Genomic DNA, 27,477 nt, shown 5'->3' with positions numbered 1-27,477 from the left:
GAGGGCAGTGCAGAGCTGGCAGTGTTGGCAGTGACCGGTGGTGTGTCACACACCGCACGCTCTCGCCATTGGCTCTCTCTGCACGTGATGTCATCAACGCTCCCCGAGACGTCGTCAGAGCAGCGACTTCATCATCACCCACCACCGGCCGCCGGTAGCAGCAGCAGCAGGGACTCAGCGCTCTCCCGCCTGGGTTGCAGCACCACCCGGAGCTGAGAGGTAGCTATGGCTGGGGATAGCGGGGACGGGAGTCCTGACCGACCGAGTAAAAGCTGCCTGCCCCGGGGTGCGCTGCGTGTGTATCCTCCTTCTGCATTATTCCCTACGTGCTCTTGTATGTGCCTGCTCCTATGTAGCATGTGCCTGTCTGTGTGTTACACTGCCCCCGGGTCACGTTTGTTACACTGTCCCCGGGTCACGTTTGTTACACTGTCCCCGGGTCACGTTTGTTACACTGTCCCCGGGTCACTGTGTGTTACACTGCCCCCGGGTCACTGTGTGTTACACTGTCCCCGGGTCACGTTTGTTACACTGTCCCCAGGTTACTGTGTGTTACACTGCCCCCAGGTCACTGTGTGTTACACTGCCCCCAGGTCACTGTGTGTTACACTGCCCCCAGGTCACTGTGTGTTACACTGCCCCCAGGTCACTGTGTGTTACACTGCCCCCAGGTCACTGTGTGTTACACTGCCCCCAGGTCACTGTGTGTTACACTGCCCCCAGGTCACTGTGTGTTACACTGTCCCCAGGTTACTGTGTGTTACACTGCCCCCAGGTCACTGTGTGTTACACTGCCCCCAGGTCACTGTGTGTTACACTGCCCCCATGTACGCGCAACTGTCCTCTAGATTGTATGACTGTCCCCGTGTACGCGCCACTGTCTGTCCTCTAGATTGTATGACACTGTCCCCGTGTACGTGCCACTGTCTGTCCTCTAGATTGTATGACACTGTCCCCGTGTACGCGCCACTGTCTGTCCTCTAGATTGTATGACACTGTCCCCGTGTACGCGCCACTGTCTGTCCTCTAGATTGTATGACACTGTCCCCGTGTACGCGCCACTGTCTGTCCTCTAGATTGTATGACACTGTCCCCGTGTACGCGCCACTGTCTGTCCTCTAGATTGTATGACACTGTCCCCGTGTACGCGCCACTGTCTGTCCTCTAGATTGTATGACACTGTCCCCGTGTACGCGCCACCAGAGGCGTAACTAGATATTCGTAGGCCCCATAGCAAAAGTTTGTAAGGGCCCCCTGTTTAGCAACTGATGGTGATAAATGTATGCAAAACATATTAGTTTGACAGCAAAGATGGGCCCCCTTTCAGCTCTGGGCCCCATAGCAGCTGCACCCCCTGCACCTATGGTAGTTACGCCCCTGCGCGCCACTGTCTGTCCTCTAGATTGTATGACACTGTCCCCGTGTACGCGCCACTGTCTGTCCTCTAGATTGTATGACACTGTCCCCGTGTACGCGCCACTGTCTGTCCTCTAGATTGTATGACACTGTCCCCGTGTACGCGCCACTGTCTGTCCTCTAGATTGTATGACACTGTCCCCGTGTACGCGCCACTGTCTGTCCTCTAGATTGTATGACGCTGTCCCCGTGTACGCGTCACTGTGCCGCCTCCTCTAGATTGTATGATGCTGTACCCGTCACTGTGCCTCCTCCTCTAGATTGTATGATGCTGTCCCCATGTACGCGTCACTCTGCCGTCTCCCCTAGATTGTATGACGCTGTCCCCATGTACGCGTCACTGTGCCTCCTCCTCTAGATTGTATGGCGCTGTCCCCATGTACACGTCACTGTCTGTCCTCTAGATTGTATGACGCTGTCCCCATGTACCCGTCACTGTGCCGCCTCCTCTAGATTGTATGATGCTGTCCCCATGTACATGTCACTGTGCCCCCTCCTCTAGATTGTATGGCGCTGTCCCCATGTACATGTCCCTGTGCCACCTCCTTCTTTATTGCATGACCCTGTCCCCATGTACACTTCACTGTCTGTCCTCCTCTATATTGTACGTCACTGTCCCCATGTACATGTCACTGTCTGGCCTACTATAGATTGCTAGACCATTTCCCCATGTACACGGCATTGTGCGTTGTCCTCTATATTGTATGACATGGTCCTGTGCTCTCCTCGCATCCTGGAGCAGACCGGCTCTAAAAGTTGCTCTGATATGCCAGCCGCTGATAATAAGCTGCACCCAGTGCCCGTTTTAAATTAGACGCCATTCGTGAAACAATCATGGCTCTCCAGCAAGTAACCAATCACAGCTAAGGCACCTCATAACAAGGGCCCTTATTCTGATCTGTGCGGCCGGAGCCGCATACGTTGCTCCGGCCGCACAAACCAATCCCCGCCTACAAGACGGATCGCCACGGCCGTCCGTACGCGGACGGCTGGCGATCCGCATGAAAATGGTGGGGCGTACGCCTCCACCATGGTGGGAGCTGCCCCCTGCATTCGATGGTCGACGACCATCGAAGGCAGGGCCGCACGCTCCACCCGCTCACGCAAGCTTAGACCACACGGACAATCGTCCGTGTGAAAGCTTGTATGGGGGTGGAGAGCTGACATCCGGCGATGTCAGCTTTCCGCCCCCATCACTGGCGTCATAGCCTCATTACCATGCATACGCCCCGCGTTTGCATGGGAACGCCCATGAAACGCGGGGCGTATGCATAGGGAAATGAGGCTATTAAGCCCCTCACGCCCCTATACGCCCCCTTTGCGGCGTATAAAATTTTTGTGCGGCGATTTCGCCTGCACATGCGCAGAGTGACCTCTGCGCATGTGCAGAGTGAAAACATTGGCGGTACGGCCGCACGCGGGCCGTACCGTCGAGATCAGAATAAGGGCCAAGGCCTTCAGCTTTAGCAGTGGCAATGATTGGGAACAGACATTGGGCCAGATTCTCTAAGCTTCAAAAGTGATAAATTAGAGAGTGATAAACAGCCAGCCAATCAGCTCCTACCTGACATTTTTTTAAACACAGCCTGTGACATGGCAGGTAGGAGCTGATTGGCTGGCTGTTTATCACTTTTGAAGCTTAGATAATCTGGCCCATTTTCTGAAGAGCTTCTGCTGCTGCTGAAGAGGCAAGAAGATGAATTGAGAACATGAGCACTGTTGTAGCTGGTGGGAAGCAAAGAGGCTGCACTGTGTGTTCGTTAAGCTATTTTAAAATACCTGTGGATGGCCCTGCCCATTGGTACTATATCCTCCCCCCCCCTTTTATAGACCAGATTTCAGGCATTAGGCTCATTGTTAGGCTCATGTTAAGTGGGCAGTGGGCCCATTTCACAAATAAAATTGACTCTGGGCATTTATGCGCCCCAAGGTAGGTAGGCAACACCCTGAGCCCCTTTTGAGTGTCGGGTCATTAGTCCCAGTTCACTCTTTATTATCATAGGTAAGGGTGTCCCTATTGTGTGGGCATTTAGGTGTGGTGTATAAGGGGCCATAATGTGTGGGCATAATGTGAATCAGTACTATTGTGTGCCACGCCCATTTCCTGTGAGGCCATGCCCCTGTTTTGCAAGGAGTCTTCCATGTGGCTACTACCTGATGCCACTTGTCTATAGTATATCGTCCTTATGTAAATGTCACTGTGTTCCTGTGTATTATATTATACTGTCCGCATGCACATGCTGCTATATTCCTGCATGCTTCAGTGTGTGTGTGCATGCGTGCGCATTGCTGTATGTTTACATATTCGCGTGTATGAATTTATTATGTTTACATAATAATGTCCCCTAGTACATATTACTGTGTTTGTGTTGCTATAGGTTTACTTGTACTGCATGAAGAATAGATGTTTGTGGAAACATCTGTATAGTACATGACTGTATTACCCTGCTGCGTATTGCAATGCACTTTACCATATATTTACATAATTAGATTTGCCTATCTATCCCTATGTCTGCATGATCCATGTGTGTACTGTTATATATACACAATGATTTCCCCTGGTGCATGCACTCTGTACATATTTGTTCTGCACAAGTACACTTGTACTTGTTCCTTATGTATATCTACAAATGTAGTCTCTCACCTATATGTAATTGAGGCAGCTTGTTCTTCGCTTGGCTGGATGTTGTTAGAAGGTTTTTCTTTTTTTTTTTTTTCTTTACCAAGCAAAGGATCCTGTAATCATCCACCACTGTTGCCTTCCAATGATGTCTGGGCCTTTTTCTGTGGCCGAACTTACCGTTGCATTTCCTTTTTTTTAAACTGCAGACTGTACCAAGCTGCTATCATACCCTCCAACATCTGAAGGGCAGAAACCGGTACACATCCTGGAAGGGGGTGTGGTCACAGGTAAAGTGGATGTGGCCACACCCCCTTTCTGAATGTGTACTGATTATTTTTTTCCAAGATGCCTCTTGGCACCCTGCACATCCACCACATGTACATCCCTGCTTACTGGTGGATGTCTGGGAGGTGCTTCACCTGGCTGCGCTGCACACTGCAGCTCACGAATTCATTCAGGAGGCAGGTTGATGTCACCCGGCATCCTCTATTAGGGTTGCGGATGCATGACACGTCAAGCCCGCGACCAGACATTAGAGCACCACAGTCGTCATCACGGTCTCCCAGCCCCATTGTGGTCTCGAACGTATTACCCCACAGTAAGCATCACGGAGCGGGAGCAACAGTGCTCACTGTTAAAGCTCCGCTCCTCCTTTCTTTGCCCCCTCCAAGCACGTGGAGCCGGACTTCACGGGTAATGGAGAAGTGGCGACTACGTTGCCTCAGTCAGTTCCGGCACTGTGACAGTTAAAAACTGGTACAATCGATACATCTGTTTTTAGCTGGTACAGACCGTTAAAAAAAAAAAGGTGCTGTACCGGCTAAATAGGGAGAGTTAGAGGTTATGTATTATGGACACTCCGAAAGGCTGCACTAGTGCAAGGTATCGTAATACCCCATTATTTTACCCGGCAGCTCCAGGGTGGCTGGAAAGCATATGATACATCGCATACAATGGGGCAGATGTATTCAGCCTTAACAAGAGATAAATGCAAGGGTGATAAAGAGAGATAAACATCCAGCCAATCAGCTCCTTACTGACTTTTTTTTCAAACGCAGCCTGCAACATGGAAGTAAGGAGCTGATTGGCTGGACGTTTATCTCTCTTTATCACCCTTGCATTTATCTCTTGTTAAGGCTTAATACATCTGCCCCATAGTATCGTATGCAATCCTATTCATGGCTGCTGAATACGGTAAATATTCATGGCAGCAATGATGAACTGCAACTCCGATCCGAGAAGCGCGGGATCGCACCTTGTATTCGAGTTGGCTGACACTTTTCATCCTATCCCACGTAAGGGAAGCTCGGAATCGGATGAAAAGTGGCCATATCGCACTAGTGGTTAGGGCCTTAAGGGTCCCTGTACCTTAGGAGTACCCAGTATTTACTAAAATGTGAATGTTTAGAATTGAGACATTTTACCCATAGCAACTAATCAGATTAATTTCTGTAGCACATTCTAGAGCAGTGATTTTCAACCTTTTTACCTTGCGGCACACTAAATACGATTTTAAAATTGCCAAGGCACGCCATGAGATCCCCACAGGGCAAAACACATTGGCCCCCACAGGAAAAAACCAAACCTATTGCCCCTCATATAAAAAACAATCACACTGGTCCCCACAGGTGACCAAATAAAATACATTGGTTATTTAAATGAAAAGAAGAGACCAGTAAATAACAGTTGAACTGGTGGCGGCTGTAAACTAGTTTGGGCATCTCTAGATCTGGAGGCACACTTGAGAACAGCTCAAGGCACACTAGTGTGCCACGGCACGGTGGTTGAAAAACACTGTTCTAGAGGGTAATTGCAAGAATATGATTGGTTAGCTATGGGTAACATTTCTTACTTACAATAACTTAAAAAAACATAAAAAAAAAAAAAATTATAGTAAAAGTAAAAAAATTATACTAAAGGTCGATTTTCAGTTCAGTTACAATATGATCTTAATCAACGTTTGGCTTCCAGGGCAAAAAACATGTACTAACATTTTAAAATAATTATAAAAAAAAAAAAAAATGTTTGTTAAAAAACAAAAGGTTATAACCCTAGAAACTGCACGGTTCGCATATTCGTGCAATAGTATTTTACCTCCAAATGCCAGAGACTCACTTTTTTAAAACAGGCCGGTCCCCTGGGGTGTGGTCTGCGTGGATTGGTTGGTCGGGTGTAACTGTGGAGGGGACGGATGGCAGGATGATGGCGGGCATACGACTGCACAGCTATCGGGGGAGGCAAGGGTTCCATAGTAAGGCAGCAGGACCGCCAAGCTGGCCAGCGGTGCTATAGAGCTGGAAGCAGCTGCAGTAGCTGCAATTTCCCCCTGCCAGATTAAGCAGCACCTCTCAGTCCAGGGAGCAGCATCATGGGGCAGGGAGACGGCAGCAGTAATCCAGTAGCAGCAGCAGCGAAGCACCAGGCCTACCAGCGATAAGGTGTCTGGCAATGTGGCCTCTGTGTGCTCTAGCGCAGGCGTGAGGTTGAAGGGGAGTGTTTGCGGAGATCTTTCTGTATATAGGCAGTGGATATATTTATGTGTATGAAACAGTGTATGTGTGCTATGTATGTGTGTGAAAGAGTTGCGTGTATGTATCGATATATGTGTGAAGCAGGAGGCAATGTGTGTGTGTGTATACAGTGGAAGAAAAAAGGGTACTCTTTACTTAGTAGGGCGCCCGTCGCGGTCATCGCGGGTACATTTATGTCTGGCCGCGACGTGACCGACGCGATGCCCGCAATTTCCCATTGAAACCCATGTTAAACATGGAAATCGTGTCGGTCGCGTCGCGGCCGGCCATAAATGTACCCGCGATGCGATGCTCCCGATTTACCATAGGAATCAATGTTAAAAGGCGCGATGGACCCGATTTTACTGTTAAATGGCTCAATGGACCCGATTTGGCCATAGAAATCAATGTTAAATGGGCCACAGAGCCCATTAACCCTTAAATGTCCCCCCAAATTTTTAACGCCACCCCACGATCCACGCGAACCCGAAGCGTGGCGAGCGCAGCGAGCCCGCGAGGGGCGGCGGTACGCGTCCTCCGACCTTTTCATGCCCTACTATCCACTAGGGCGTGGAGTGAGAATATAATAGTGTGGCGAGCGCAGCGAGCCACCGAGCCCGAAGCGTGGCGAGCGGACGCGGATACCTTCACAGTTATACGCGTCCCCTCGCGGGCTTCACAGGTGTCCGTGACACCTGTGAAGCCCGCGAGGGGACGCGTCTACCTGTGAAGGTATCCGCGTCCCCTCGCGGGGCTCGCTGCGCTCGCCACGCTTCGGGCGCGGTGGCTCGCTGCGCTCGCCACACTATTATATTCTCACTCAACGCCCTAGTGGATAGTAGGGCATGAAAAGGTCGGAGGACGCGTACCGCCGCCCCTCGCGGGCTCGCTGCGCTCGCCACGCTTCGGGTTGGCGTGGATCGTGGGGTGGCGTTAAAAATTGGGGGGGACATTGAAGGGTTAATTGTGCCTATTTGGGCTCTGTGGCCCATTTAACATTGATTCCTATGGCCAAATCGGGTCCATTGAGGCATTTAACAGTAAAATCGCGGTCAATCAGCCTTTTTAACATTGTTCCCTATGGAAAAATCGCGGGCATCCCGATTTACCGGCGATGCCCGCGATGACCGCGATTTTTACCCCCGACGCCCGCGATTTCAATCGCTGGCGCCCTTCTAGGTAAAGAGTACCGAAAAAAGTGTTTGGACTGTCACAGATTGTGCAAGTTGACCCACTTAAAAAGATGAGAGGTCTGTAATGTCCATCATAGGTACACGGCGCTGCGGACACTTTGTGGCGCCTTATAAATAAACTTACTACTACTACACTTCAACTGTGAGAGACAGAATGTGGAGAGAAAAAACTGGAAATCGCATTGTATTAAAACAATTTATTTGTATATTCTTGTGGAAAATAAATATTTGGACAATCACAAAGTTAAACTCAATACTTTGTAATATAACCTCGGTTGGCAATTACGGAGGTCTAACGTTTCCTGTAGTTCTTGACCAGGTTTGTGCGCCCTGTAGCAGGTACTTGGGCCCACTCTTCCATGCAGATCTTCTCTAGATCTGTCATGTTTTGGGGCGGTTGCCAGGCAACACGGTCTTTTAACTCTATCCACATATTTTCGCCGAGTGCCAATCATCATGACACCGGGCACACTTTATGGTGGGCTGAATTCGCTCAAAAGTGCTCGCACCTCCATAGGGGTGCAAGCAATTTTCAGTGAATTCGGACCTGCGAAGGGTGTGAGTTAGGGTTAATTCGGGTGCCGCTTTCAGCGTGAAAACGGAACCCAAACGGCAACTCGCACCCCTCGGGGTTAATAGGGTCGACCTATGTACGTATGTAGATGAGAGGCGCTTTATGGATGCATGTATGTGAGTGGCAGTGTATGGAATTATGTATGAGTGTAATGAAATAAAAAGATTTATGTGTGTATGTGGCAGAAACAAAATGACACAGTATATGTGTAAAAGAGAAGGAGAGAGATGCATAGGAATATGAGAGACAGGGTGTATTAGTGTTCACTCTAGAAATTTTGCGGGTCAGGGCGCCGGGGGGACGGTCCGGGGCCGCCGACGGCACACTTGTGGGCGGTCCCAGACCGCCGACGTCACTAAAAGGGGCGGGCCGGGCCGACGGCGTCACTAAAGGGGGCGGGCCCGGCCGACGGCGTCACTAAAGGGGGCGGGCCCGGCCGACGGCGTCACTAAAGGGGGCGGGCCCGGCCGTTGACGTCACTAAAGGGGGCGGGCCCCGCCGAAGATGCCGTCACCACGGGGGAAGGTGCCTTGATGCCGGGGAAGCACCGGGCATTGCCGTCTAAGGCGGCGCTGGGCTTCCCCGTGCAAGGAGTCGGGCAGGCACCAGGCTGTTTTAGCGGGGTGCTGCTAGAGGGGCAGGGCGCATTTTGCCCTTTAAAAATCGGGCAGGGCGCAGCGCCCCGCTAAAACAGCCTAGCGGGAACACTATGTATGAGGGAGAAAGAAGGAAACCTATACGAGAGAGTCCTGCCCCTCTCCTTTAGGTGGGAGTGAAGTGAGTGACCCACACAGTCCTGGTGACTCTCACCCTTAATCCCACCCCTGATGGGCCAGTGTTAAAATGATAGTCAACACTGCACCTCTTGGACGGCACAAGCCATACCGACTCTGGTGGAAACCTGACTTAGGGGCCCCCTCAAAAATTTTGCTATGGGGCCTACAAAGTTGTAGTTCCGCCCCAGGGTCTTGTGGCATACTGATGATTCTGACTACTATGATGGGTGTGTATGTATGTATATGTGTATATATATATATATATATATATATATATATATATATATATATATATATATATATATATATATATATATATATATATATATATATATATATATATATATATATATATATATATATATATATATATATATATATATATATATATATATATATATATATTCTTCTATTTTTTAGGCTGCATGGTAAAATTATAGTATCTATCTATTGCAATAATTAGATTATACAAGCCCTTGCACTCATTGGGTGCCGGATGATGCTCCAACAGTCAGTATCCCATCGTCGGAATACCGACTGCTGGTGCTCCAACAGGGGGATCCCGACTCCCAGGGGCTATTCTCCCTTGTGGGGTCCACGACCCCCATAGAGGGAGAATATAACCTGTGGTGAGCAGCAAGCCTGCAAGGGGCTTCTTTGCGCTCGCACCGGCAGTCGAGATCCCAACATCGGGATACTGACTTTCGGGATCCTCACTGTTGGAGGTGCATACCACACCCGCACTCCTTGGGGTGATTGAAATATATATATTCTTTGCGTGCTCATTACTTTTTTTATTTAGTGGTTGCACCCATTGCCCAGTGCAACTAACTGCAATGTCTGAAAATAAGAGTAAAGGTCCATACACCCTGTGCGATTATGCCTAGCGTGTATGGACCGTGATGATCACTATCATCGCTGTGGGGAATGCCGCTCAGTGCATACACACTGAGCGGCTTTGCCCCTGTCCGGCGCCGACAGCAGGGGGAGGATGGCTTTGCATAGAGCAGCGCTATGCCAAGCCGTCCTCAAAGCCACTCATCTGCTGGCAATACCAGCAGATAAATGGCTTTCCCAGCGATGATGCGGGAGCACGCAGCAGTGCTCACCACTCATCGCCGGGGCATACACAACGGGCGGCTTTGAGCTGAAAGCTGCTCAAACAGGCAGTTTTGAGCAGCTTTCAGCTCAGTCGCCCAGTGTGTATGGGCCTTTAATGTACTGTTTCATTTATTGCCTAATTAGCCTCGTTTTCCCAGGAAATCATTTACTGTAGCTTAAGTGTTACTCAAATGTTCTGAAAATGGAAACTGCCTTGTCAGCAGTCAGCGTACGGGGCAGCAGAACTGAGAAGACCACATTATGTAAGTGGCAAATGGTTTTTTATCATCAGGGACATCATTTATTACTCTCCACAGTTACAGTAGCTTTGAGAGACACCTATTAACAGGGTCTGATTGTAAAACCTGGAATGTAAGTATTCTGTGCTCACTTCAGTACTTTGAAACGTGTTGAGAAGTCAACACTTATGGCAGGCATGGCCAAACTGTCCAGCTGTTGTGAAACTACACATCCCAGCATGCCTTGCCATAGTTGTACCACAATAGAAAAACTGTAATAGAAAAACTGTGGCAAGGCATGATGGGACTTGTAGTTTTGCAACTGCTGGAGGGCCGCGGGTTGGATATGCCTGGTTTAAATAGTAAGGATCTTGCATCCCTACTGCACGCATACCTTGTTTTGGTCATACATACAGAGAATACCTGCTTGAATATATAGCCTTTGGGAGTTTGTAATCCCCATGCTTGCAGCAGAACACTTTTGTAAGTATAGCAACTATTCCAGCATAAGTGGAAGCTGCCGCTTCGTGGACGGAGGCAACATTCATGATAATGCTTCCTATACAGTAACTTCTAGCCAGTGTCTCATGTCCCATCGCCATTCCTCGTGCGTATTGCTCTTTAAGGACCTGTGTGCTGGGCTTACATCCTCATGAATACACTGGCGCCACCTCTGCTGTGTAGGTGACGGGTGCGATGTAAGTGAATATTCAGCTTTTGTGTATTAATGGGTTTTATTACTGCACCAGACATTGTGTAACGATTTGATGTTTTCTCATTCAATGTTGCAGAGATCCCAACTGTGTCACTATACATCGTGCACCCCCTCACAACAACATGCCTGTGAAAAAAAAGAGAAAATCGTCCTCCACTGACGACATGAACCTCAAGAAATGTAGAATAACTAGGTATTACCGCCGAATGAGTCCTACTAAGGGAATATAAGGACACCTCAACGCATAAAAACATGTTACAGTGCAGTGCAGTGTTGCTGAGGTTCAGGGGTAGATGTAGGAAGCAGTGAGAAGTATATGTGTTACTGCAGTGCTGATTGGTTGCCACGGGCCACTTCTCTGGCTAACCTCTCCCTTATCACTGCTTTATCCATCTACCCCACAGTGACTCCCGCTGGAATCAATGGTCTGGGAGTGGAAGCCTTTTTTTTTCCTCTAACATTTTTCAGATAGCCGCCATAAAGTGCAATGGTATATGCTAGCGCTATATATAAGTAAATGTTAATATACGGATAATACATACTGCTATGTTCAGCAGGTACTTGTGACCACCATAATAAGCATTCACCAGTCACATAGTAACATATACCCAGCATGTAGTATTTCCGGCCCAGTGATCAGAACACAACGCGAAGGGGGAGGTGTATCAAGCCTTGGAGAGAGAAAGTTGCAACCAATAGGCTGCTGTTATTTTTCCAAACACAGGGGCATTTGTATCAAAGTTTGGAGAGAGATAAAGTGAATAGAGATGAAGTACCAACCAAATCATAAGCCTAGTACTAGTCAGCTTTGGTTCATAGACTGTAGAATCATAGAAGTCAATTGGCTGGTACTTTATTGCATTTTGAAGCTTGATACATCTGGCTCTAATAGAGCTGAAATGGAGAGTGATAAACTACCAATCAGCTCCTACCTGTCATTTTTCAAACCCAGCCTGTAACGTAACAGGTAGGAGCTGATTGGCTGGCTGTTTATCACTCTCCATTTTTAGCACTTTTTGAAACTTGATACATCTGGCCCTCAAAGGTTTGATACACCTCCCCCCTGAATTTCCTTACCACTATATAGTTAATACATTGCTGAGCACTGGCATGCCTGCTGTAGGTCTAGGTACTTGTTTCCTAGCATGGCGCCCACTACGCCATTTGCGTAGTTGGCTATTCAGGGTAGTGAAATCGCATGCCATTCGCGGGGCTCGCTGTGCTCGCCACGCTTCGGGGTGGCGTGGATAGTGGGGGGTGCGTTAAACCTATTTTTGGGACATACAATCATATTATTGTATACCTAATGTCATGGCATCGCACACCGTATAAAATAGCATGCGATTTTGCGGAAAATGCCATGCGATATACTGGGGTACAATGGCCGATTTCCTTACGGTGCCCTACGTAGAAAATGTGGGCGAAGTGCTAGGAAACAAGTACCTACGTCTATTATCCGTGTCACGGTTTATAAGCCGGAAGGGTCCCACCGTACAACATGAGATGTCACTGTCCATTTCCCCTTTTTTTTATGTTTTGTTTTTTTGTCGTTCCCCTCAGTTACTGCAGGACACAAGCTCCCACTAGAATAATAAGTGAAGATCTGTTTTCTAGCAAGAAGTGCCTGGCTTGGTTTTACGAGTACGCTGGTAAGTAAGATGCGCATTGTATTTCACATATATGTTCTGCTCCAGGTCCAGCAGCATGCTCAGCTAGTGTGCTGCTTGTCTTTAGCCTATGGATCGGACACTGAAACCGTAAGCGTGGAGAGAACATATAAAATCCACACACATATGCGGTAGGTGAGAGGCACTCTCTGAATCCCTCTGCCAGCCTGTGCACACATACTGGCACTGTGCCACTTAAGTTAAAGATTGAAGGGGGTGTATGGCTGTGAGCAGCGGGGAGGGGGGGGGGCAGTTGGGAGTCCCCCCAGCATGAGGAATAGACGCTGTGCACAGCGTCTATTCAGCGACGCAGCATACGAAAAGGGTGTGTGACATATTTTGCATATGTCCCATCTTCATTTGCATAGACCACTCCCCTTTTCGCCGTGAGGGCCCCGTTTCCAACACTGAAGAAGTTGGGAGGTATGTGGCTGTGCTGGTGCCTCCCCATCACTGCATAATGTGTGTGTGGGCTGTGGGGATGTGTGCACATGATGGGGAACTTTTTCGGTTTCCTGCAGCAGCTGAGCTATAGTGTTTGTGAGGACTGGAGTCTGTGACTGTGTGTATAACTCCGCCCATGACTCCGCCCAGCATTATACACACAGTCACAGACTAAATATATAAGATATTATAATATCTGTGATTGGTCCATTAGGGTTGTACTACAGGTTCTGCTCTCTGTCTGTAATGACTATGCTGGTATTTAGCTAATACACACAGGAACCTTCTGTGCTAAAATACTTTATTCTCAGTTTCACGTTTTCAACAAAAATGTTCCCGTTGGTTCACGATATATATTTAGGTTAATTAGATTAATCACTTTATTCAATAGGTCCCGATGAAATTGTTGGACCAGAAGCTATGGAAAAATTCTGTGAAGACATTGGCGTAGAACCAGAAAATGTAAGTTTATGTAGCTTTTAGGCTTTCTACTCCGAGGCCCTTATTCTGGTTCACTCGCAAAGGCAAATTCCTTCTCAAATGGACAAACCCATGTGCGCTGCGTGGGGGCAGATGTAACATGTGTAGAGAGAATTAGATTAATAGAATAGAGAGGAATAGACAAACAGAAGTTAATCCTGTTTATTACTAGATAACTAAGGGCCAGATGTATCAAGCTTCAAAAAGTGATAGCGATAAACCACCAGCCAATCAGCTCCTTCCTGTCATTTTGCAAGCACAGCCTGTAACATGACAGTTAGGACCTGATTGGCTGGCTTTTTATCACTCCATTTTATCACTTTTTGAAGCATGATACATTGGCCCTAAGGATAAGATATAAACACATTACAGTTATATTTTTTCTGATTTTATCAATGAAAAACATTTGCCCTAGGGGTGTCGTGAAAATAATTTTGATACTCTGGGGTGCCGTGGTTCAAAACAGTTTGAGAACCACTGGGTGGTTCATCTCTGCTTAGTTCTATAGGATTCCCGTTGAGACTAGATGCCTTTCAGTCACATTACAAGGCCCATGTAGACATTTCATATTGTGCTTGATGGACCAGACCCACCGGTTGGTAGGAAGAACCTGCTCATTATTGTGGTAGTTGAGGAAATGGTCTTCCTCACAGTCCACTCTTCTGAACCACACCTTGGAGCCCAGGGCTATCTAGTGGATGTTAGTCCTCCATACTGTACAAACCATCCGGTGCCTTTGCTGCTTCCAGGCCATAAATAAAATCTCTTGCACTATGTAGACACATTTGCTCCATCCATTGGCCTACATCCCAGGGGTGTACCGTTACACGTGGCACTACCTTACTGCACTACATGAGGCACTACCTAACTGCTGAAACGTGTACAGCCTGGTGAGTGTGTATGTTAGGAAAGGAGGGGGTTGTTTTACCTAACCTAACGGTCCCCGATTTCACTTGATTCCGGAGGATCGGGCCTAGAAATCGGCTTCATTCTCAAGTGTGTGACATCTGATATGATGTGCCCCCCCCCCTGCTGCACGTAAGATCTCTGGGTCAGACCCACTCCCAGGGCGGGGGCCGCATTGGGAAGGTTCCGGGCGGCTTAAGGGGGATTGTATGCGACTTCTCCCCTCATCGGGGGAATTTGGGCTCTGTCATACACGATCAGTATTTTCTGTTTCACAAGGACACTGTTGTCCCGGGTATTGTCCCAGCCTTTCTACTGCTTGTTTTTGTTTTTTGTCATACAAGGCAAGATTTGATGGTGCAATCCTTGTTCCTCAGAACTTGGAAACCTATGCAGGTAGTACATGACTCTCTTGATGTAGATCTTTCTGTCTAGATTGGGGAAACCTTGTCTGCGCATAGTGACCATCTGTGAACCTTGCCATGTAGTTGGAAACAGACTTCGGCCCTCCAGCTGCCTTATTCTGGTTGATTCGCTCCCCTGTGTGGTTGAGCAGGGGTGTGATATTTTGCGCATGTGCAGCCGCTGTGTACGAGTGGCCCCGGCGAATAGTTATTTGCCAGGTGCTCGCACACAACAGTGAAGGCGGAGGGCGTGGGGTTGCGGGCCGGTGGATTCACCCATAAGAACGCCCAGCGTTTCATGGTAATTCCCTTATGGGGCTAGCAGCGGATGCCAGCTGCCCGCCCGCTTCCTGTACAGGCACTCGCAGATGTAAGACACCAAAGAGGTGTCTTAGATCTGCAATCACTTGAAAAATCATTCATCGGTCGGCGACCATGGGGAGGAGCCTAAACGGGTCTGTAAGAGAGAGAGAGACAACTGTAAGACAAGAAGGTGCAGTCCTTCATATAAGTGTGGTCTAGATATGAATGATCTAATGCGTTTTGCATCTTTCAGATTATCATGCTGGTTCTGGCCTGGAAACTAGAGGCTGAAAACATGGGCTTCTTCACTAAGGAAGAATGGCTAAAAGGGATGACCTCATTACAGTAAGATATATTTTTCTTTTTTTTGTAAAAATAATATCCATAGCGGCTCGATCCTATGGTAGAGTGGGGGAGGTTTCCCCTTTTCGCCAGATTGGGCCTATTTGGCCTAAACATGAAATCACCTCCCCGCTGGATTTCCCCAAGACATAGGAGGGCTTTGGTCATTTAGGTTGTGGATTGGTTCTCTCTGCAAGCATTAAGCACTGGTGGCTGAAGTGACTGGGTTGCAGTTATAAATTACTGTGTATATACGCGAGTATAAGTTGACCCGAATATATGCCGAGGCATCTCCTTTTACCACAAAAACTGGGAAACTTTATTGACTGGAGTATAAGCCGAGGGTGGGAAATGCAGCAGCTACTGGTAAATATCAGACCACCCATAGAGGCCATACTGTATAAGGAAAATGACCCAAATGCTAAATTTGCATCCCATACTTGGGAAAACCGTCATAAACTGGGAAATTACTGTAAGGTTTTGATTTTCTGTAGTGCCATATGTGTGTGAAGCAAGCTGTGTGACATGTATGTGTGTGTGTGTGTGTGTGTGTGTGGGGAGCAGTGTGTTGTACTGTGTATGTATGTATGAGGGAATCAGTGACTCTGGGCGGCACTCACTCGTCCAGAACCTGCTGCAGGGACACACTGCTGCTGCTGGGAGCAGACATGGCGTACCCCAGCCTCCTGACAGTGGCAGAGCTCAGGCCACCGTACGCATATCCTGCGGCCGGGTGTCCGCACCGCCCCTCTCGCCCCCGAGTTCAGGTCATTGGGCTCGGTCAATGCGGGGAGATCACCAGCGCCGCGTCCACTCACTTTGACAGAACATCCTATCAAATCACTCCACACGGCGGCCCCGGAAGTAAGGAGGACGGCAGCAGCGCAGGGAGGAGGTGCACTGCTGGCACACTGTGTCCCTGCACTTCCAGCAGTGACAGCTCCGTCGTCATAGCAGGATGCTATGGAAAGCCATCCTCCTCATCGCTCATCTGCTGGTAATACCAGCAGATGAGCAGCGGTGGGCGGCAATGATGCTGGAGCGCGCATCAATGCTCATCGCCAGGCCGTACACTGTGCTGCTGAAAGCAGCTCCAATGACAAAACTGAGCTGCTTTCAGTTCAAAATTGCCCAGTTTGTTGGGGCCTTTAGTCACTTTCACCCACTTACACCATGCTTCTGCCACTGTTAGTTGTATTGCGGCTAGGTGTAGGAGGGCACATCTATATCTGGTCGTTTTATTTGCTCCCAACTTCTGCTAACCCCTAGTGTGTGTTTGTGTGTGTGTGTGTGTGTGTGTGTGTGTGTGTGTGTAAATGTGGTAGGGAATATATAGACTGCAATGGGCCCAGGGACTGATGTAACTGGCCAAATATTCTAAGTACATGACTGTGTTCTACCTTCCTGAAATCTGAATGGAAGTAGTATTGCTTTTTGCTGCATGCTATTTGATAAACATTGTACAGTATGTGTTTGGGTATAAAGTAGTACAGGCTGATTTGTAACTAATTTTCTTTTTTGGAAATTGCTGTTCGTCTTCTTTCCACGTTCTCCCATTATTTTGTTTATCTGCTTTTCCTGCTTGTATTTAAGATGTGACTGCACAGAGAAGTTACAGGGTAAATTTGATTATCTACGCGCTCAACTGAATGATAACACTGCCTTTAAGAATATTTACCGATATGCTTTTGATTTTGCAAGGGTAAGTACGCGTGTGCGAACGGCGCCCCCGTGCAGCTGATAAACAGCAACACGTGCAGAGAGTTAGATTTGGGCGGGATTAATTTTTGTGCCGTGCAGATACTCACCGTTTAGATGCCCCGAGGACCATGTCTTAAGGAAAATGAGAAGATCCATATTCACTGGGGAAAATTTATGAAGATGGGATGTTGCCCATAGCAACCAATTTCCAAAGCGCAGGCTGATGGCTAGCTCCGGACTAGGAATATATACACTTGACATTTCTGTAAAAGCAGCCTCGCTGCTACTATTTACAGACTGCTGTCGCAGTTCTGTGCCAGCTCGGCAACATGCGAAGTATATGCCGAATGCAGAGAGCTGATTGGTTCTCACAGGAGCTGTGTGCAACCCAACAACCAACACTAATCACAGGGGTATCCTGCAGGCTTCTGTATGACCGTGCAGCAACACCCAGCTGTACTCTCTCTGGCTCCGCTGCATTCTCAAGGGGGTGTGGAGCATTCGGTCGACCACGGGAAGGTCGAAACACTCAAAAGGTTGACCTGGCTTTAGGTCGACATGGGGAATTTTGACAGTCAAAGGTCAACATGGGTTTTTCACATTTTATTTTTTTTTGTCCCGAATGTTGATACTGTATCGGTGCACTGTGTCTGCTCGCCATGCCTCGGGCACCCTGTTCTTTTCTCCCTCTACGCCTTAGTGGATGGTAGGGCATGAAATACCTCCTGCCGGCACATGTCGGCTCAAAAAAAAAAAATTTTTTACTGTCGACCTTCTCCGTAACGACCTAAAGCCATGTTGACCTTTTGAGTGTGTTGACCTAAGGCCTGCCGACCTTCAATTATCGTAGTAATGCATGTCGACCTTTTTGTATGTCGGTCTAGTGAGAGTATACAAGGTTGCTAAAGAGCCGCTATGGACGGACAATCTTCTAAATGCCAACTTCTGTGACACACGGCTCATAGAAGTACCTTCCCTTATATATATCGGGCATAAACCTGATCACAAGTGCCGGATTGTACAAATCAATGATCTGTAAACCCCATAGCCTCCATTTTATTTGCATGTAATCCTCGATGATAACGTTAGGATGTAGCCTGTGAAGCCATGTATAGCGTTATTAATGTACGGGTGCATTTTTCTACCATGCTGTAGGACAAAGACCAGAGAAGTCTGGATATCGACACCACAAAATCCATGTTGGCCCTGCTGCTAGGAAGAACGTGGCCCTTATTCACTGTATTTTTGCAATATCTGGAGGTGAGACTTTCAATTGATGGGCAGGGTCATCGCTGTTCCGTGTGTGTGTGTGTGTGTGGTTTGGAGGTTTGTTTATTGAACAGTAGGATAACACATTAGAACAGTGATGGCTAACCTTGACACTCCAGCTATTGTTGAACTACACATCCCAGCATGCCCTGCATCAGTTTTAGCATGGCCAAATAGTAAAACTGTAGCAGGGCATGCTGGGATGTGTAGTTCAACAACAGCTGGCGTGTCAAGGTTAGCCATCACTGCATTAGACAATTATCAGCTGCATATAAATGGCAATATTGATATTTGTTGTTGTTATTGTTATTATTATTATTAGCGTTTTTATATGGCCCCACAAGGGTTCCGCAGCGCCTAAACAATACATAAATGAGCAAGAAAATAATGAATTACAGTACAAGGCAATTTAGGTAAATAAAGACCGTTCCATCAGGGGACCGGACACTGAAGCAATTATTAGGGTGTCAGAGATATCTCTCTCTATATATAAAAGAAGAATGACGAGGCAGCACTTTCGAGGTCCGGTGACCTTTCTCAAGGTGTGAACGTTCACATCTTGAGAAAGAGGTCCTCGAAACGTCAGATTATATGTGACCATTACACCCTTTTACTTTGATTTATGAAATCTGTGAGTGCTGCCTCCTCATTTCTTCTTTTACAAATACCTTTGTGGATGGCAACACGGTATAGGGACCTGCCAATCAGAGTCTCTCTCTCTCTCCCTCTCCCACTCCCTCTCATTCTAAAAATATGATAAATTAGACGTGTTTCTCATCTACTGCTATTGTTATTTTAACAGCAGTCAAAGCCACAGACAAGTGGTTGTTCACTAAATTAATCTCTTGGTCTCTGGGAGATCAAACATTGACATAGCCACTTCATGCCATGTGATTTACTGCTAGGGTGCCACCACTAGAGGGCTCAGCTCATACACTGTCTAATCTAAGGTGGTTTTAATACAAGATTTGCTGCCTTTTTAAATGATTGATACTTAATTTTCGCACTTCTAGGCTCACATTCTTCACTTTTTTTAATCTTTTTTTTTTTTTTTTTTTTTAGAGAGATCTTTAATATTTTGCTGATACACAATTAAGGCCTTGTACACACCAGCATTTAAAAATACCTGCGTAACAGATTAAATCTTACTTTTAACAGCATTCAAAATCCGTTCTGCAACCCTTGCAGCTTGCAAACCAACGCTTAGGCCCTTATTCAGATCTGATCGTAGCACAAATTTGTTCTCGAAATGGGCAAAACCATGTGCACTGCAGGTGGGGGAGAGGTAACATGTATAGAGAGAGAGATTTGTGAGTTATTTTGTTTCTGTGCAGGGTAAATACTGACTGCATTATTTTTACACTGCAATTTAGATTTCAGTTTCAGCACACCCCACCCAAATTTAACTCTCTCTGCACATCTGTTACATCTGCCCCACCTGTAGTGCAGCATGGTTTTTCCCATTTTGAGAACAAATTTGTATGGCGATCAGATCTGAATAAGGGCTATAGGGTTGAATGTAATGCCGCCATGATACATGCGGCCCTTTGCCGTACTACGCACATGTAAAATTCACAGTTCTGCCGGCATACTTTCCGCAGCCATGCCCTCCTCTGCGTCCCTCCTGATCCCACACTGCCGCCACACAGTGTGCTGGACTTTCTGGACCCGCGGTCAGTTGGCTTCTGCCTCAGAAGCCCTTACACTACAATATCAGTTGCCAGGTTGACTTTCAGGTCTCCTAGTTTTAAAGCATGTTTATAAACCAAGAGACCTAAAGGATCAGGATTGGGTGTGGGGGCCGAGCGGCGCAGGGTACACACTTGTCCAGTAGTCTGGTAAACCGTTTTGATTTGGATCTGCCACACTTGCAGATTCTTGCTTGCAGTTCCCTAGAGTTGAGATCGAGGTGGGATAATTGCATCTGCGGCTTTATGCTGTTACGACAGCAACTTCTTCACATTGGGCGGTATTCAATGAGCCTGATTCGCCAGGTTTTTATGGTGAATTTGTGCTGTTTGGCGAATTTCTGACTAAAACGGTGAATCACCCTATTCAATGACCAGTTGGCGAATACATTTGAAGGTTTTGGTCACCATGATTCACCGAGCAGCAATCGCTATCTTTTTATGGTGAAGTGGAATGTGAACTTTTAAAATAAAGTGTTCTGTTTTTTACATTTGGTGTCAAAAAATCAGGAATTTTCTTCTGAGGAGGGGCATGCTATTTTTATTCATGTGCTGTAAGCACATGAATATATATTTAATTTTAAAAATAATATTTTTTTTTTTTTTTTTTTTTTTACACAGCAGCCAGCAGGTGGCGCCAGAGCGGAGCCGCTCATTACATATTCATATATTCACTGCACGATCATTACGATCCTGTGTAGTGAATATACGCTTGCCTGCTGGGACCCCCGGGGGGGCAGCCTGTGCTGCCTGGCACCCGGGGAGCACACCTAACCCCCCACAAAGGTCTGGGCTAGGCAGAGAGACTACCATCTCTCTGCCTGGCACCGTCCTGAGGCTCCCTGCGGCAATCGCCGCAGGAGCTCATATTCGCCTGTCAGGGGCAGCGAGCCCCTGACACGTTGAATACCGGAGCCCGCTGGCTCCGGAACGTGGCGAATGTGCAGCGAATCCTAAAAAGGATTCGCTGCACCTCGCAGGGTATTCACATTGAATACCGCCCATTGTGTTGAGCCCTCAAAGTGCCCGTACACGGTACAATGGTGCTGTGCAATGCGCGCTCCCACTGGCATCCCATCGCACAGCACATAAAGTTTGTGCAGTTTATTCTTTTTGAACTAGGTTCAAATCGCATCTGATTTGCGTGCAATGCGATCTAGTTCAAAACGCACTGGGATATTGTACCGTGTATGGACACCTTAAGTCCATATACATCACTTTTTGCTTACATGATGTCTTGGACTGTCTGCTATAAAAGCACATCTACTGGAACAACTTACACAGGGTGAGAAAAAAAGGCATTGTAACAGCTTTTCAAATTTTAGTACATAATCTAACAGTTCGTTTTTTCTTTTTTTTTAACCATTTATTTTGAAATTAATTGGTTGTGAATATAATTTTGTCAGTGCTTGGGGTATATCAGCCTTTAGGTCATTAATGGTTCCTGTTGGATGTTTGTAGACCTCAGATGGGGTTGTGGGCTGTGCAGATCCCTGTAATGAAGCTGGAGAGGGTAGTTCTCCGCCAACAATAATTCCTCTTGCTAACCTAGCCATGCGCTTCCCAAGAAAACTGCAGCGATAATGCAGAGTGATGCCAAACTTTACAAAAGTGGGTACTTGTGTACTAGCACGGCACCCACGATATTTGGTCGCACAACATATAATCGCATCGCATGCCATACACCCGATGCACTGCTATGCGATTTAAAATTGTATAAGCCCCCTATACGATGTTTAATTGTATAAGCACCCTAATGGGGGCTTACAATGTTAAATGCACCCCCACGCCACCCCCACTATGAACGTGAAGCCGAAGCATGCCACTGAAGGGGTTAAAAACTGTTCCAATTTTTTTTCTCCTTCTCTCCCTGTAGTAGAAACTCCTGGGTGTATGAGCCCTTTTAAGTCAAAGTATATCTAACCATTAATCATATATATATATATATATATATATATATATATATATATATATATATATATATATATATATATATATATATATATATATATATATATATATATATATATATATATATAATATACAGGTTGAGTATCCCGTATCCAAAATGCTCGGGACCAGGAGAATTTTGGATAACGGATTATTCCGTATTTCGGAATATTTTATTATTTCAATGATGTATTTTGAAGTATCTTGCATTTATGCTGTATAAACACATAATATACACACAAATATATTTTATTACCACATAAAATACACACAAATATATTTTATTTGTTCAAAAAACAAGGTTTCAAAACGTGAAACAAAATGTGTGTACTATCTCAGCACTGAATTTGAATGCCAAGCAATCATTTTCTTGTACATATATAGTGCCAGTTACATATCATGTCCTCAGTAGTGCTGTTACAAATGTCCCCAGTGAGTTTTTAGCAAAAAAAAATTTTTTTTTCACTTTCTGGAATGTCCGTATTTCGGAATAATTCGGATAACGGATATTCGGATACGGGATACTCGACCTGTGTGTATATATATATATATATATATATATATATATATATATATATATATATATATATATATATATATATATATATATATATATATATATATATATATATATATATATGCTATTGTCTTGCATACCTCCCCCATGGTCTCTGTCTTATGGGTATGATACATCAAAGAATACCAACAAATGTATTGTTGGGTTGTTTTTTTATTATTATTATTGACCTCCACCCAAAGCAAAATGCATTTTGTACATTACTCTCTGATGACCGTTGGTTTAATGCCACCGCTGGACATTGTGTCTACAAGAACGCTCTTACCTGTCCACTTTTCTTCTTAACAGCAATCGAAATACCGAGTTATGAACAAAGACCAATGGTATAACGTGTTAGAATTTAGCCGGACTGTCCACGCCGACCTTAGCAACTATGATGAAGATGGCGCCTGTGAGTTTTTTTTTTTTATACTTGTATTATTATCTATAGGCCTATGACGCAGAGCTGAACACCGTACACGCAGTCGCTGGGTCTTTCAACGCTGCAGAAGGCACCTTGGCCCTTATTCTGATCTATTCCCATGTTGGGCGTATGTGCATACACCGGGTGCGTGCGGCCACGTCGAACAGCGTGCACACACCCAAGACAGCAGGTGGGGGGGCGTGGGGCTTTGGCGGACAGTGGCGCCCATGGGAACGCCCAGCTTTTCATGGGAATTCCCATAGAAATCAGCCTGTGACATGGGTTCTGGGTGCTGGCAGGTGACCTCACCGGATATCAGATGCCCGCCCTCTTCCTGCCAAATGGCCATGCATATCTAAGGTTACCTGAGAGTAACCTACAGTAAGATGTGCGTGGGCCTTCCACCTCATTTGATGGTTGGTGAATGATGTGGAAGGCCCGTTTTTTTCACACAGCGGGGCAGATGTATAAAGCCTTAACAAGAGATAAATGCAAGGGTGATAAAGAGATAAACGTCCAGCCAACATGGCAGTTAGGAGGTGATTGGCTGGATATTTATCTCTCTTTATCACCCTTGCATTTATTGCTTGTTTAGGAATGAGATCAGGTGACATGTGACGTCCATTTAATGCTGCAGAGAGAAGAAGAGACATGGCGTGCTGGAGCTGCTGGCTGTTATAGGGGAGGAGGAAATAAAGAAGCAAGTGATTGGCACTGTCAAGGATTCGACAGTGTACTACAACATATCAAATATAGTGTCTGCCCGTGGCATCCATAAAACCTAGCATTAGTTGTGAAAAAGCTTAAAGCACTTTGTAAGCAGTAGTTCTTCAATGCAGTGTGCTTTCCCCACACACCTCTTTTGGCTGGGAAAAAAAAGTCCCCTTTAAATGACATCATCTTAGCCACCCAATCAAAGCTGCTCTTAAATTCCTCACACTGTTGGCAGGGCAGACTCGGTAACCAGTGTGAACGGGGAAGACCCGGCAATTTCCCTGGTCCAAGGTGCAGTTTGAAGTGGGTCTGTGAGCTGAGATGATCTGTGACCCGGCAAAAACCCAGGGCGGCAATGAGCACATGGGATTACAAAAATCCTGGGTCCGTATGCAAAACCTGGAATTTCAATATCTGTAGAAAAGGGCTGTACAACTGACCATAGTGTCTGGTACAGTAATTATTTTAATATTAAGATCCCAGCACCTCTCTTTTTTTGTATAACGTAGGGGCCCATTAAGATCTGTTAGTAACGGGCCAAATTCGGCTCTGGCCCCGTTGGTCATGGTTTGCAATGTGCCGTCCACTCCAGGAGGGACAGGAAGTCGAGTGACCTTCGGTTGATTTTTCACCCGTGCACCCACATGCGTAGGGATCTGTTATCATACACATTCCTACGCATGTTAAAGAGGGGATTCGACCGGCGGGGGGCGGGCACATTTACCTGTTCACTAGTCTGCGAACATTCACAGCCCAGCAAACCGGTCTGAACCTGGGCCCTTGTGAAAATTGTTTGTTTCTGTGTCTCAAAAATTCCAGAAAACCAGTTAAGAGCAGCATATATCCCTAACTACTTCTCTCCATCTTTCCAGGGCCCGTTCTCCTTGACGAATTTGTTGAGTGGAATAAAGTCCGTCTGTCATTATAGCAAGATCTAATCTTGGAAACAAAAACATGAACTTTCAAATGCCCCAACATGAAGTGTTTGAAGAATATTTTCATCTTTGCCGAAGTCGCCTGAAGTACTTCCCTTTTTTTTTTTTTTTTCGTTTTTTTTTTTTCTTTCTTCTATATGGAACTGATGTTTACTTGTTACATGTGAAATCGGCAATGACCTCCATCAGATTGGCTGCTGGTGTTTAATATTTAAAATCTAGTGAAGTTTACACTGGTTTTCAATACAGATTTGGAATATGGCAACCATTTTTTGTATCCAAGGCTATCTTCTAATCATTAACTCATATGATGGGTGTTGGCTTCCATTCTAAATAATGGTTCAGAAGCACTGAAAATATCCTTTGTGTAACGATGAGTCTCTTGGATGAAAAGAACCATTTTGGTTGGCTGACACGTCTACTTGTTTTAGATCCCACAAAACACATACACACACACATACATACACATAATATATACATACACATAAATACATACATACACAGTGTATGTTTGTTTTTTCTTTCGGGGGGCTCACTGGCCAGATTCATACATAACATTAATTTTTAGGTTACAATTTCCCCCAATTTTTTGTTTTTATTTAAAAAAAAAAAAAAAAAAACATTTTTTTTTTCTCTTACCCAGAATTTTTATTTCAACATGGGTAGAATTTTTGAATCCAAATATCTTGTAAATGTTATGGTCAGACAGTATCAAGCAATTGGACACTTTTTTTTTTTTTTTTTCGAACGCTTGTGTCTAAAAATATAGCGCGAGTTGGATTTTGTCGCCTGCATTCTGTTAACAGTAACACTGCAGCAGGCCCGTTGGCCGATGGGGGAGCAAGGAGTAGTATAGTCAAACACTGCAATTTCATGTGTTAAGGGTCTAATTATTCCAAACATTTTAACTTGCAACAGTTTCCATAAAACAGATTGCTAGTGGGTCTCAAGCTGGCTGTTAATGGGTCTTATTTTCAGCATCCTTTTTCTGTAATACTAATACATGCTCAGTGGGGCTTATTTAAAAGGGAATGCCACTACTGTTTTATCCCTTACAATAACCCTTTCTACCCATGACCAGCTAAACCTGGGCCGTCTCTGGGGCAGATTTATTAAGCTTGGAGAAGAGATAAAGTGGAGAACAGGTAAAAGGAGATAATGCACAGCCAATCAGCTGTGTTTGAAAAAGACAGTTGGGAGTTGATTGGCTGATGTGTTATCTCCTTTTACGTTTTCTCCGCTTTATCTCCAGTTTATCTCTTCTCCAAGCTTAATAAATCTGCCCCTCTGTCCTGTACCCGCCATCTTTCCTGCGATCTGGTCCTGCTGAGAATCCTGTACCAGCTTGGTGGCTGCGGTTTATGGTAAACCGTCATTGACTGACTAGTTTTGGTCAGCAGAACTTCACCTAGCGGAAGGAAGTTCCTTTATGCTCTCTTTATCGTATGTTAAGTTTCTCCAGGTTATTAAATGAGCTTCTAACTGTTCAAAATATTTATTTTGAATTGTGAGCTGGTTTAAGAGTCTGAAAATTGCTGGATATTCCAAATAAATCTGATTCCGCTATAACTTTGGTCAACAGGAGATGCCGTTTTCCGCTGTGATAAAGAACCTGGTCTGTACCCCAGTCTCCTGTATTCCAGCCCTTCTGTTGCTTCTTATACCGTCGCAAATACTGAACCCATTGCTATAAATTGACTTATTTAAGCAGATTTCTTATTTTGCCAAAGTTTTTTCTCCCAGTGTCATTATTTATTGTTAATGTTCTCGACAAAAGGACTTTTCTATTGAGCCGTGACGGAACCCTTATTACGATTAAGAATTGAGTGGAAAATAAAGGGAGATTTAAACGTGTCACATCAATGTTTTGTCGGCTCAAACGCTCTTAACTTCTCCCAAATGTCACATTATTTGTCCAATTGTTTGTCTAATTTTCATGCCACATTAAAGGTTTTTTTTTGTTTGTTTTTTTGGAATCATCAACGACCTTGTCATATAATTATTAGAATTGTTTTATTTTTTGCACAAGTGAATTCTTCAGATATGCCACATAAACTTCTGATACTATAACAAAGGTATAAAGAAAGGATGGTACAGAATAGAGCTCTGGTTGGTTTTGTCTTTTAAAATAATTGCCACTTAAAAGGTGCCCATACACTGAGCCGATTTAGGCCATTTCCGACAAATCAGGTCGCCCAAATCGACTCAGTTTGATGTCCTGTGCGCATCGGACCTGAGCCAGTTGTCGGACCTACTGGCCGTCCGACCACCCAACGGGCAGCGGGGTCTGACCAGGTGGTGTTGGGGGGGTGAAATGACTGGCCGGACGTTGATTGGCTGAAAGAATTCCCGGCAAAATGTGGATACAAGCTCCCAGCCGCTGCTCGGACGGGTTTATTGCATGTAAATGATCCATCTGTCACTGGTTAAATGTGTGTTGTCCCCGCTAGAACAATCTGATAGTGGTGTACGAACTGGCCGTGGTATGAGCTTCCGACAGTCGGATTTCCAACAGTCCTTAGACCGACGTCGGACACTCGACTGCCG

General features: G+C 45.9%; 1 protein-coding gene across 2 annotated transcripts; it reads left to right on the top strand.

The window, feature by feature from the left end:
• On the top strand, nt 1-26,913 carry DCUN1D5 (defective in cullin neddylation 1 domain containing 5). 2 transcript variants are annotated; one of them, XR_014469816.1, is made up of 10 exons: nt 1-219; nt 11,224-11,340; nt 12,708-12,796; nt 13,650-13,720; nt 15,605-15,696; nt 17,287-17,395; nt 18,550-18,654; nt 23,167-23,269; nt 24,868-25,017; nt 26,513-26,913. XR_014469816.1 is itself a non-coding variant. In XM_083170054.1 (9 exons), the coding sequence occupies exons 2-9, from the start codon at nt 11,270-11,272 to the stop codon at nt 24,921-24,923; spliced, it is 696 nt and encodes a 231-aa protein (XP_083026180.1). In that variant the 5' UTR covers nt 1-219; nt 11,224-11,269; the 3' UTR covers nt 24,924-26,913. The 2 variants fall into 2 exon arrangements, 1 of the variants encoding a protein (XP_083026180.1); XM_083170054.1 differs by having other exon boundaries at nt 24,868-26,913.
• Nucleotides 26,914-27,477: the final 564 nt, after the last annotated feature.

This window comes from Crinia signifera, chromosome 2 (genome assembly GCF_055691185.1).
Source record: "Crinia signifera chromosome 2, ASM5569118v1, whole genome shotgun sequence".
Lineage (NCBI taxonomy): Eukaryota > Metazoa > Chordata > Amphibia > Anura > Myobatrachidae > Crinia > Crinia signifera.
This window is presented reverse-complemented; position numbering and strand designations above follow the sequence as displayed.

Coding starts and splice junctions, on each gene's coding strand:
- DCUN1D5 (XM_083170054.1), top strand. CDS start 11,270: ATGCCTGTGAAAAAAAAGAGAAAATCGTCCTCCACTGACGACATGAAC. Junction 11,341..12,707: donor AAGAAATGTAGAATAACTAG/GTATTACCGCCG, acceptor CGTTCCCCTCAG/TTACTGCAGGACACAAGCTC. Junction 17,396..18,549: donor ATGCTTTTGATTTTGCAAGG/GTAAGTACGCGT, acceptor ACCATGCTGTAG/GACAAAGACCAGAGAAGTCT.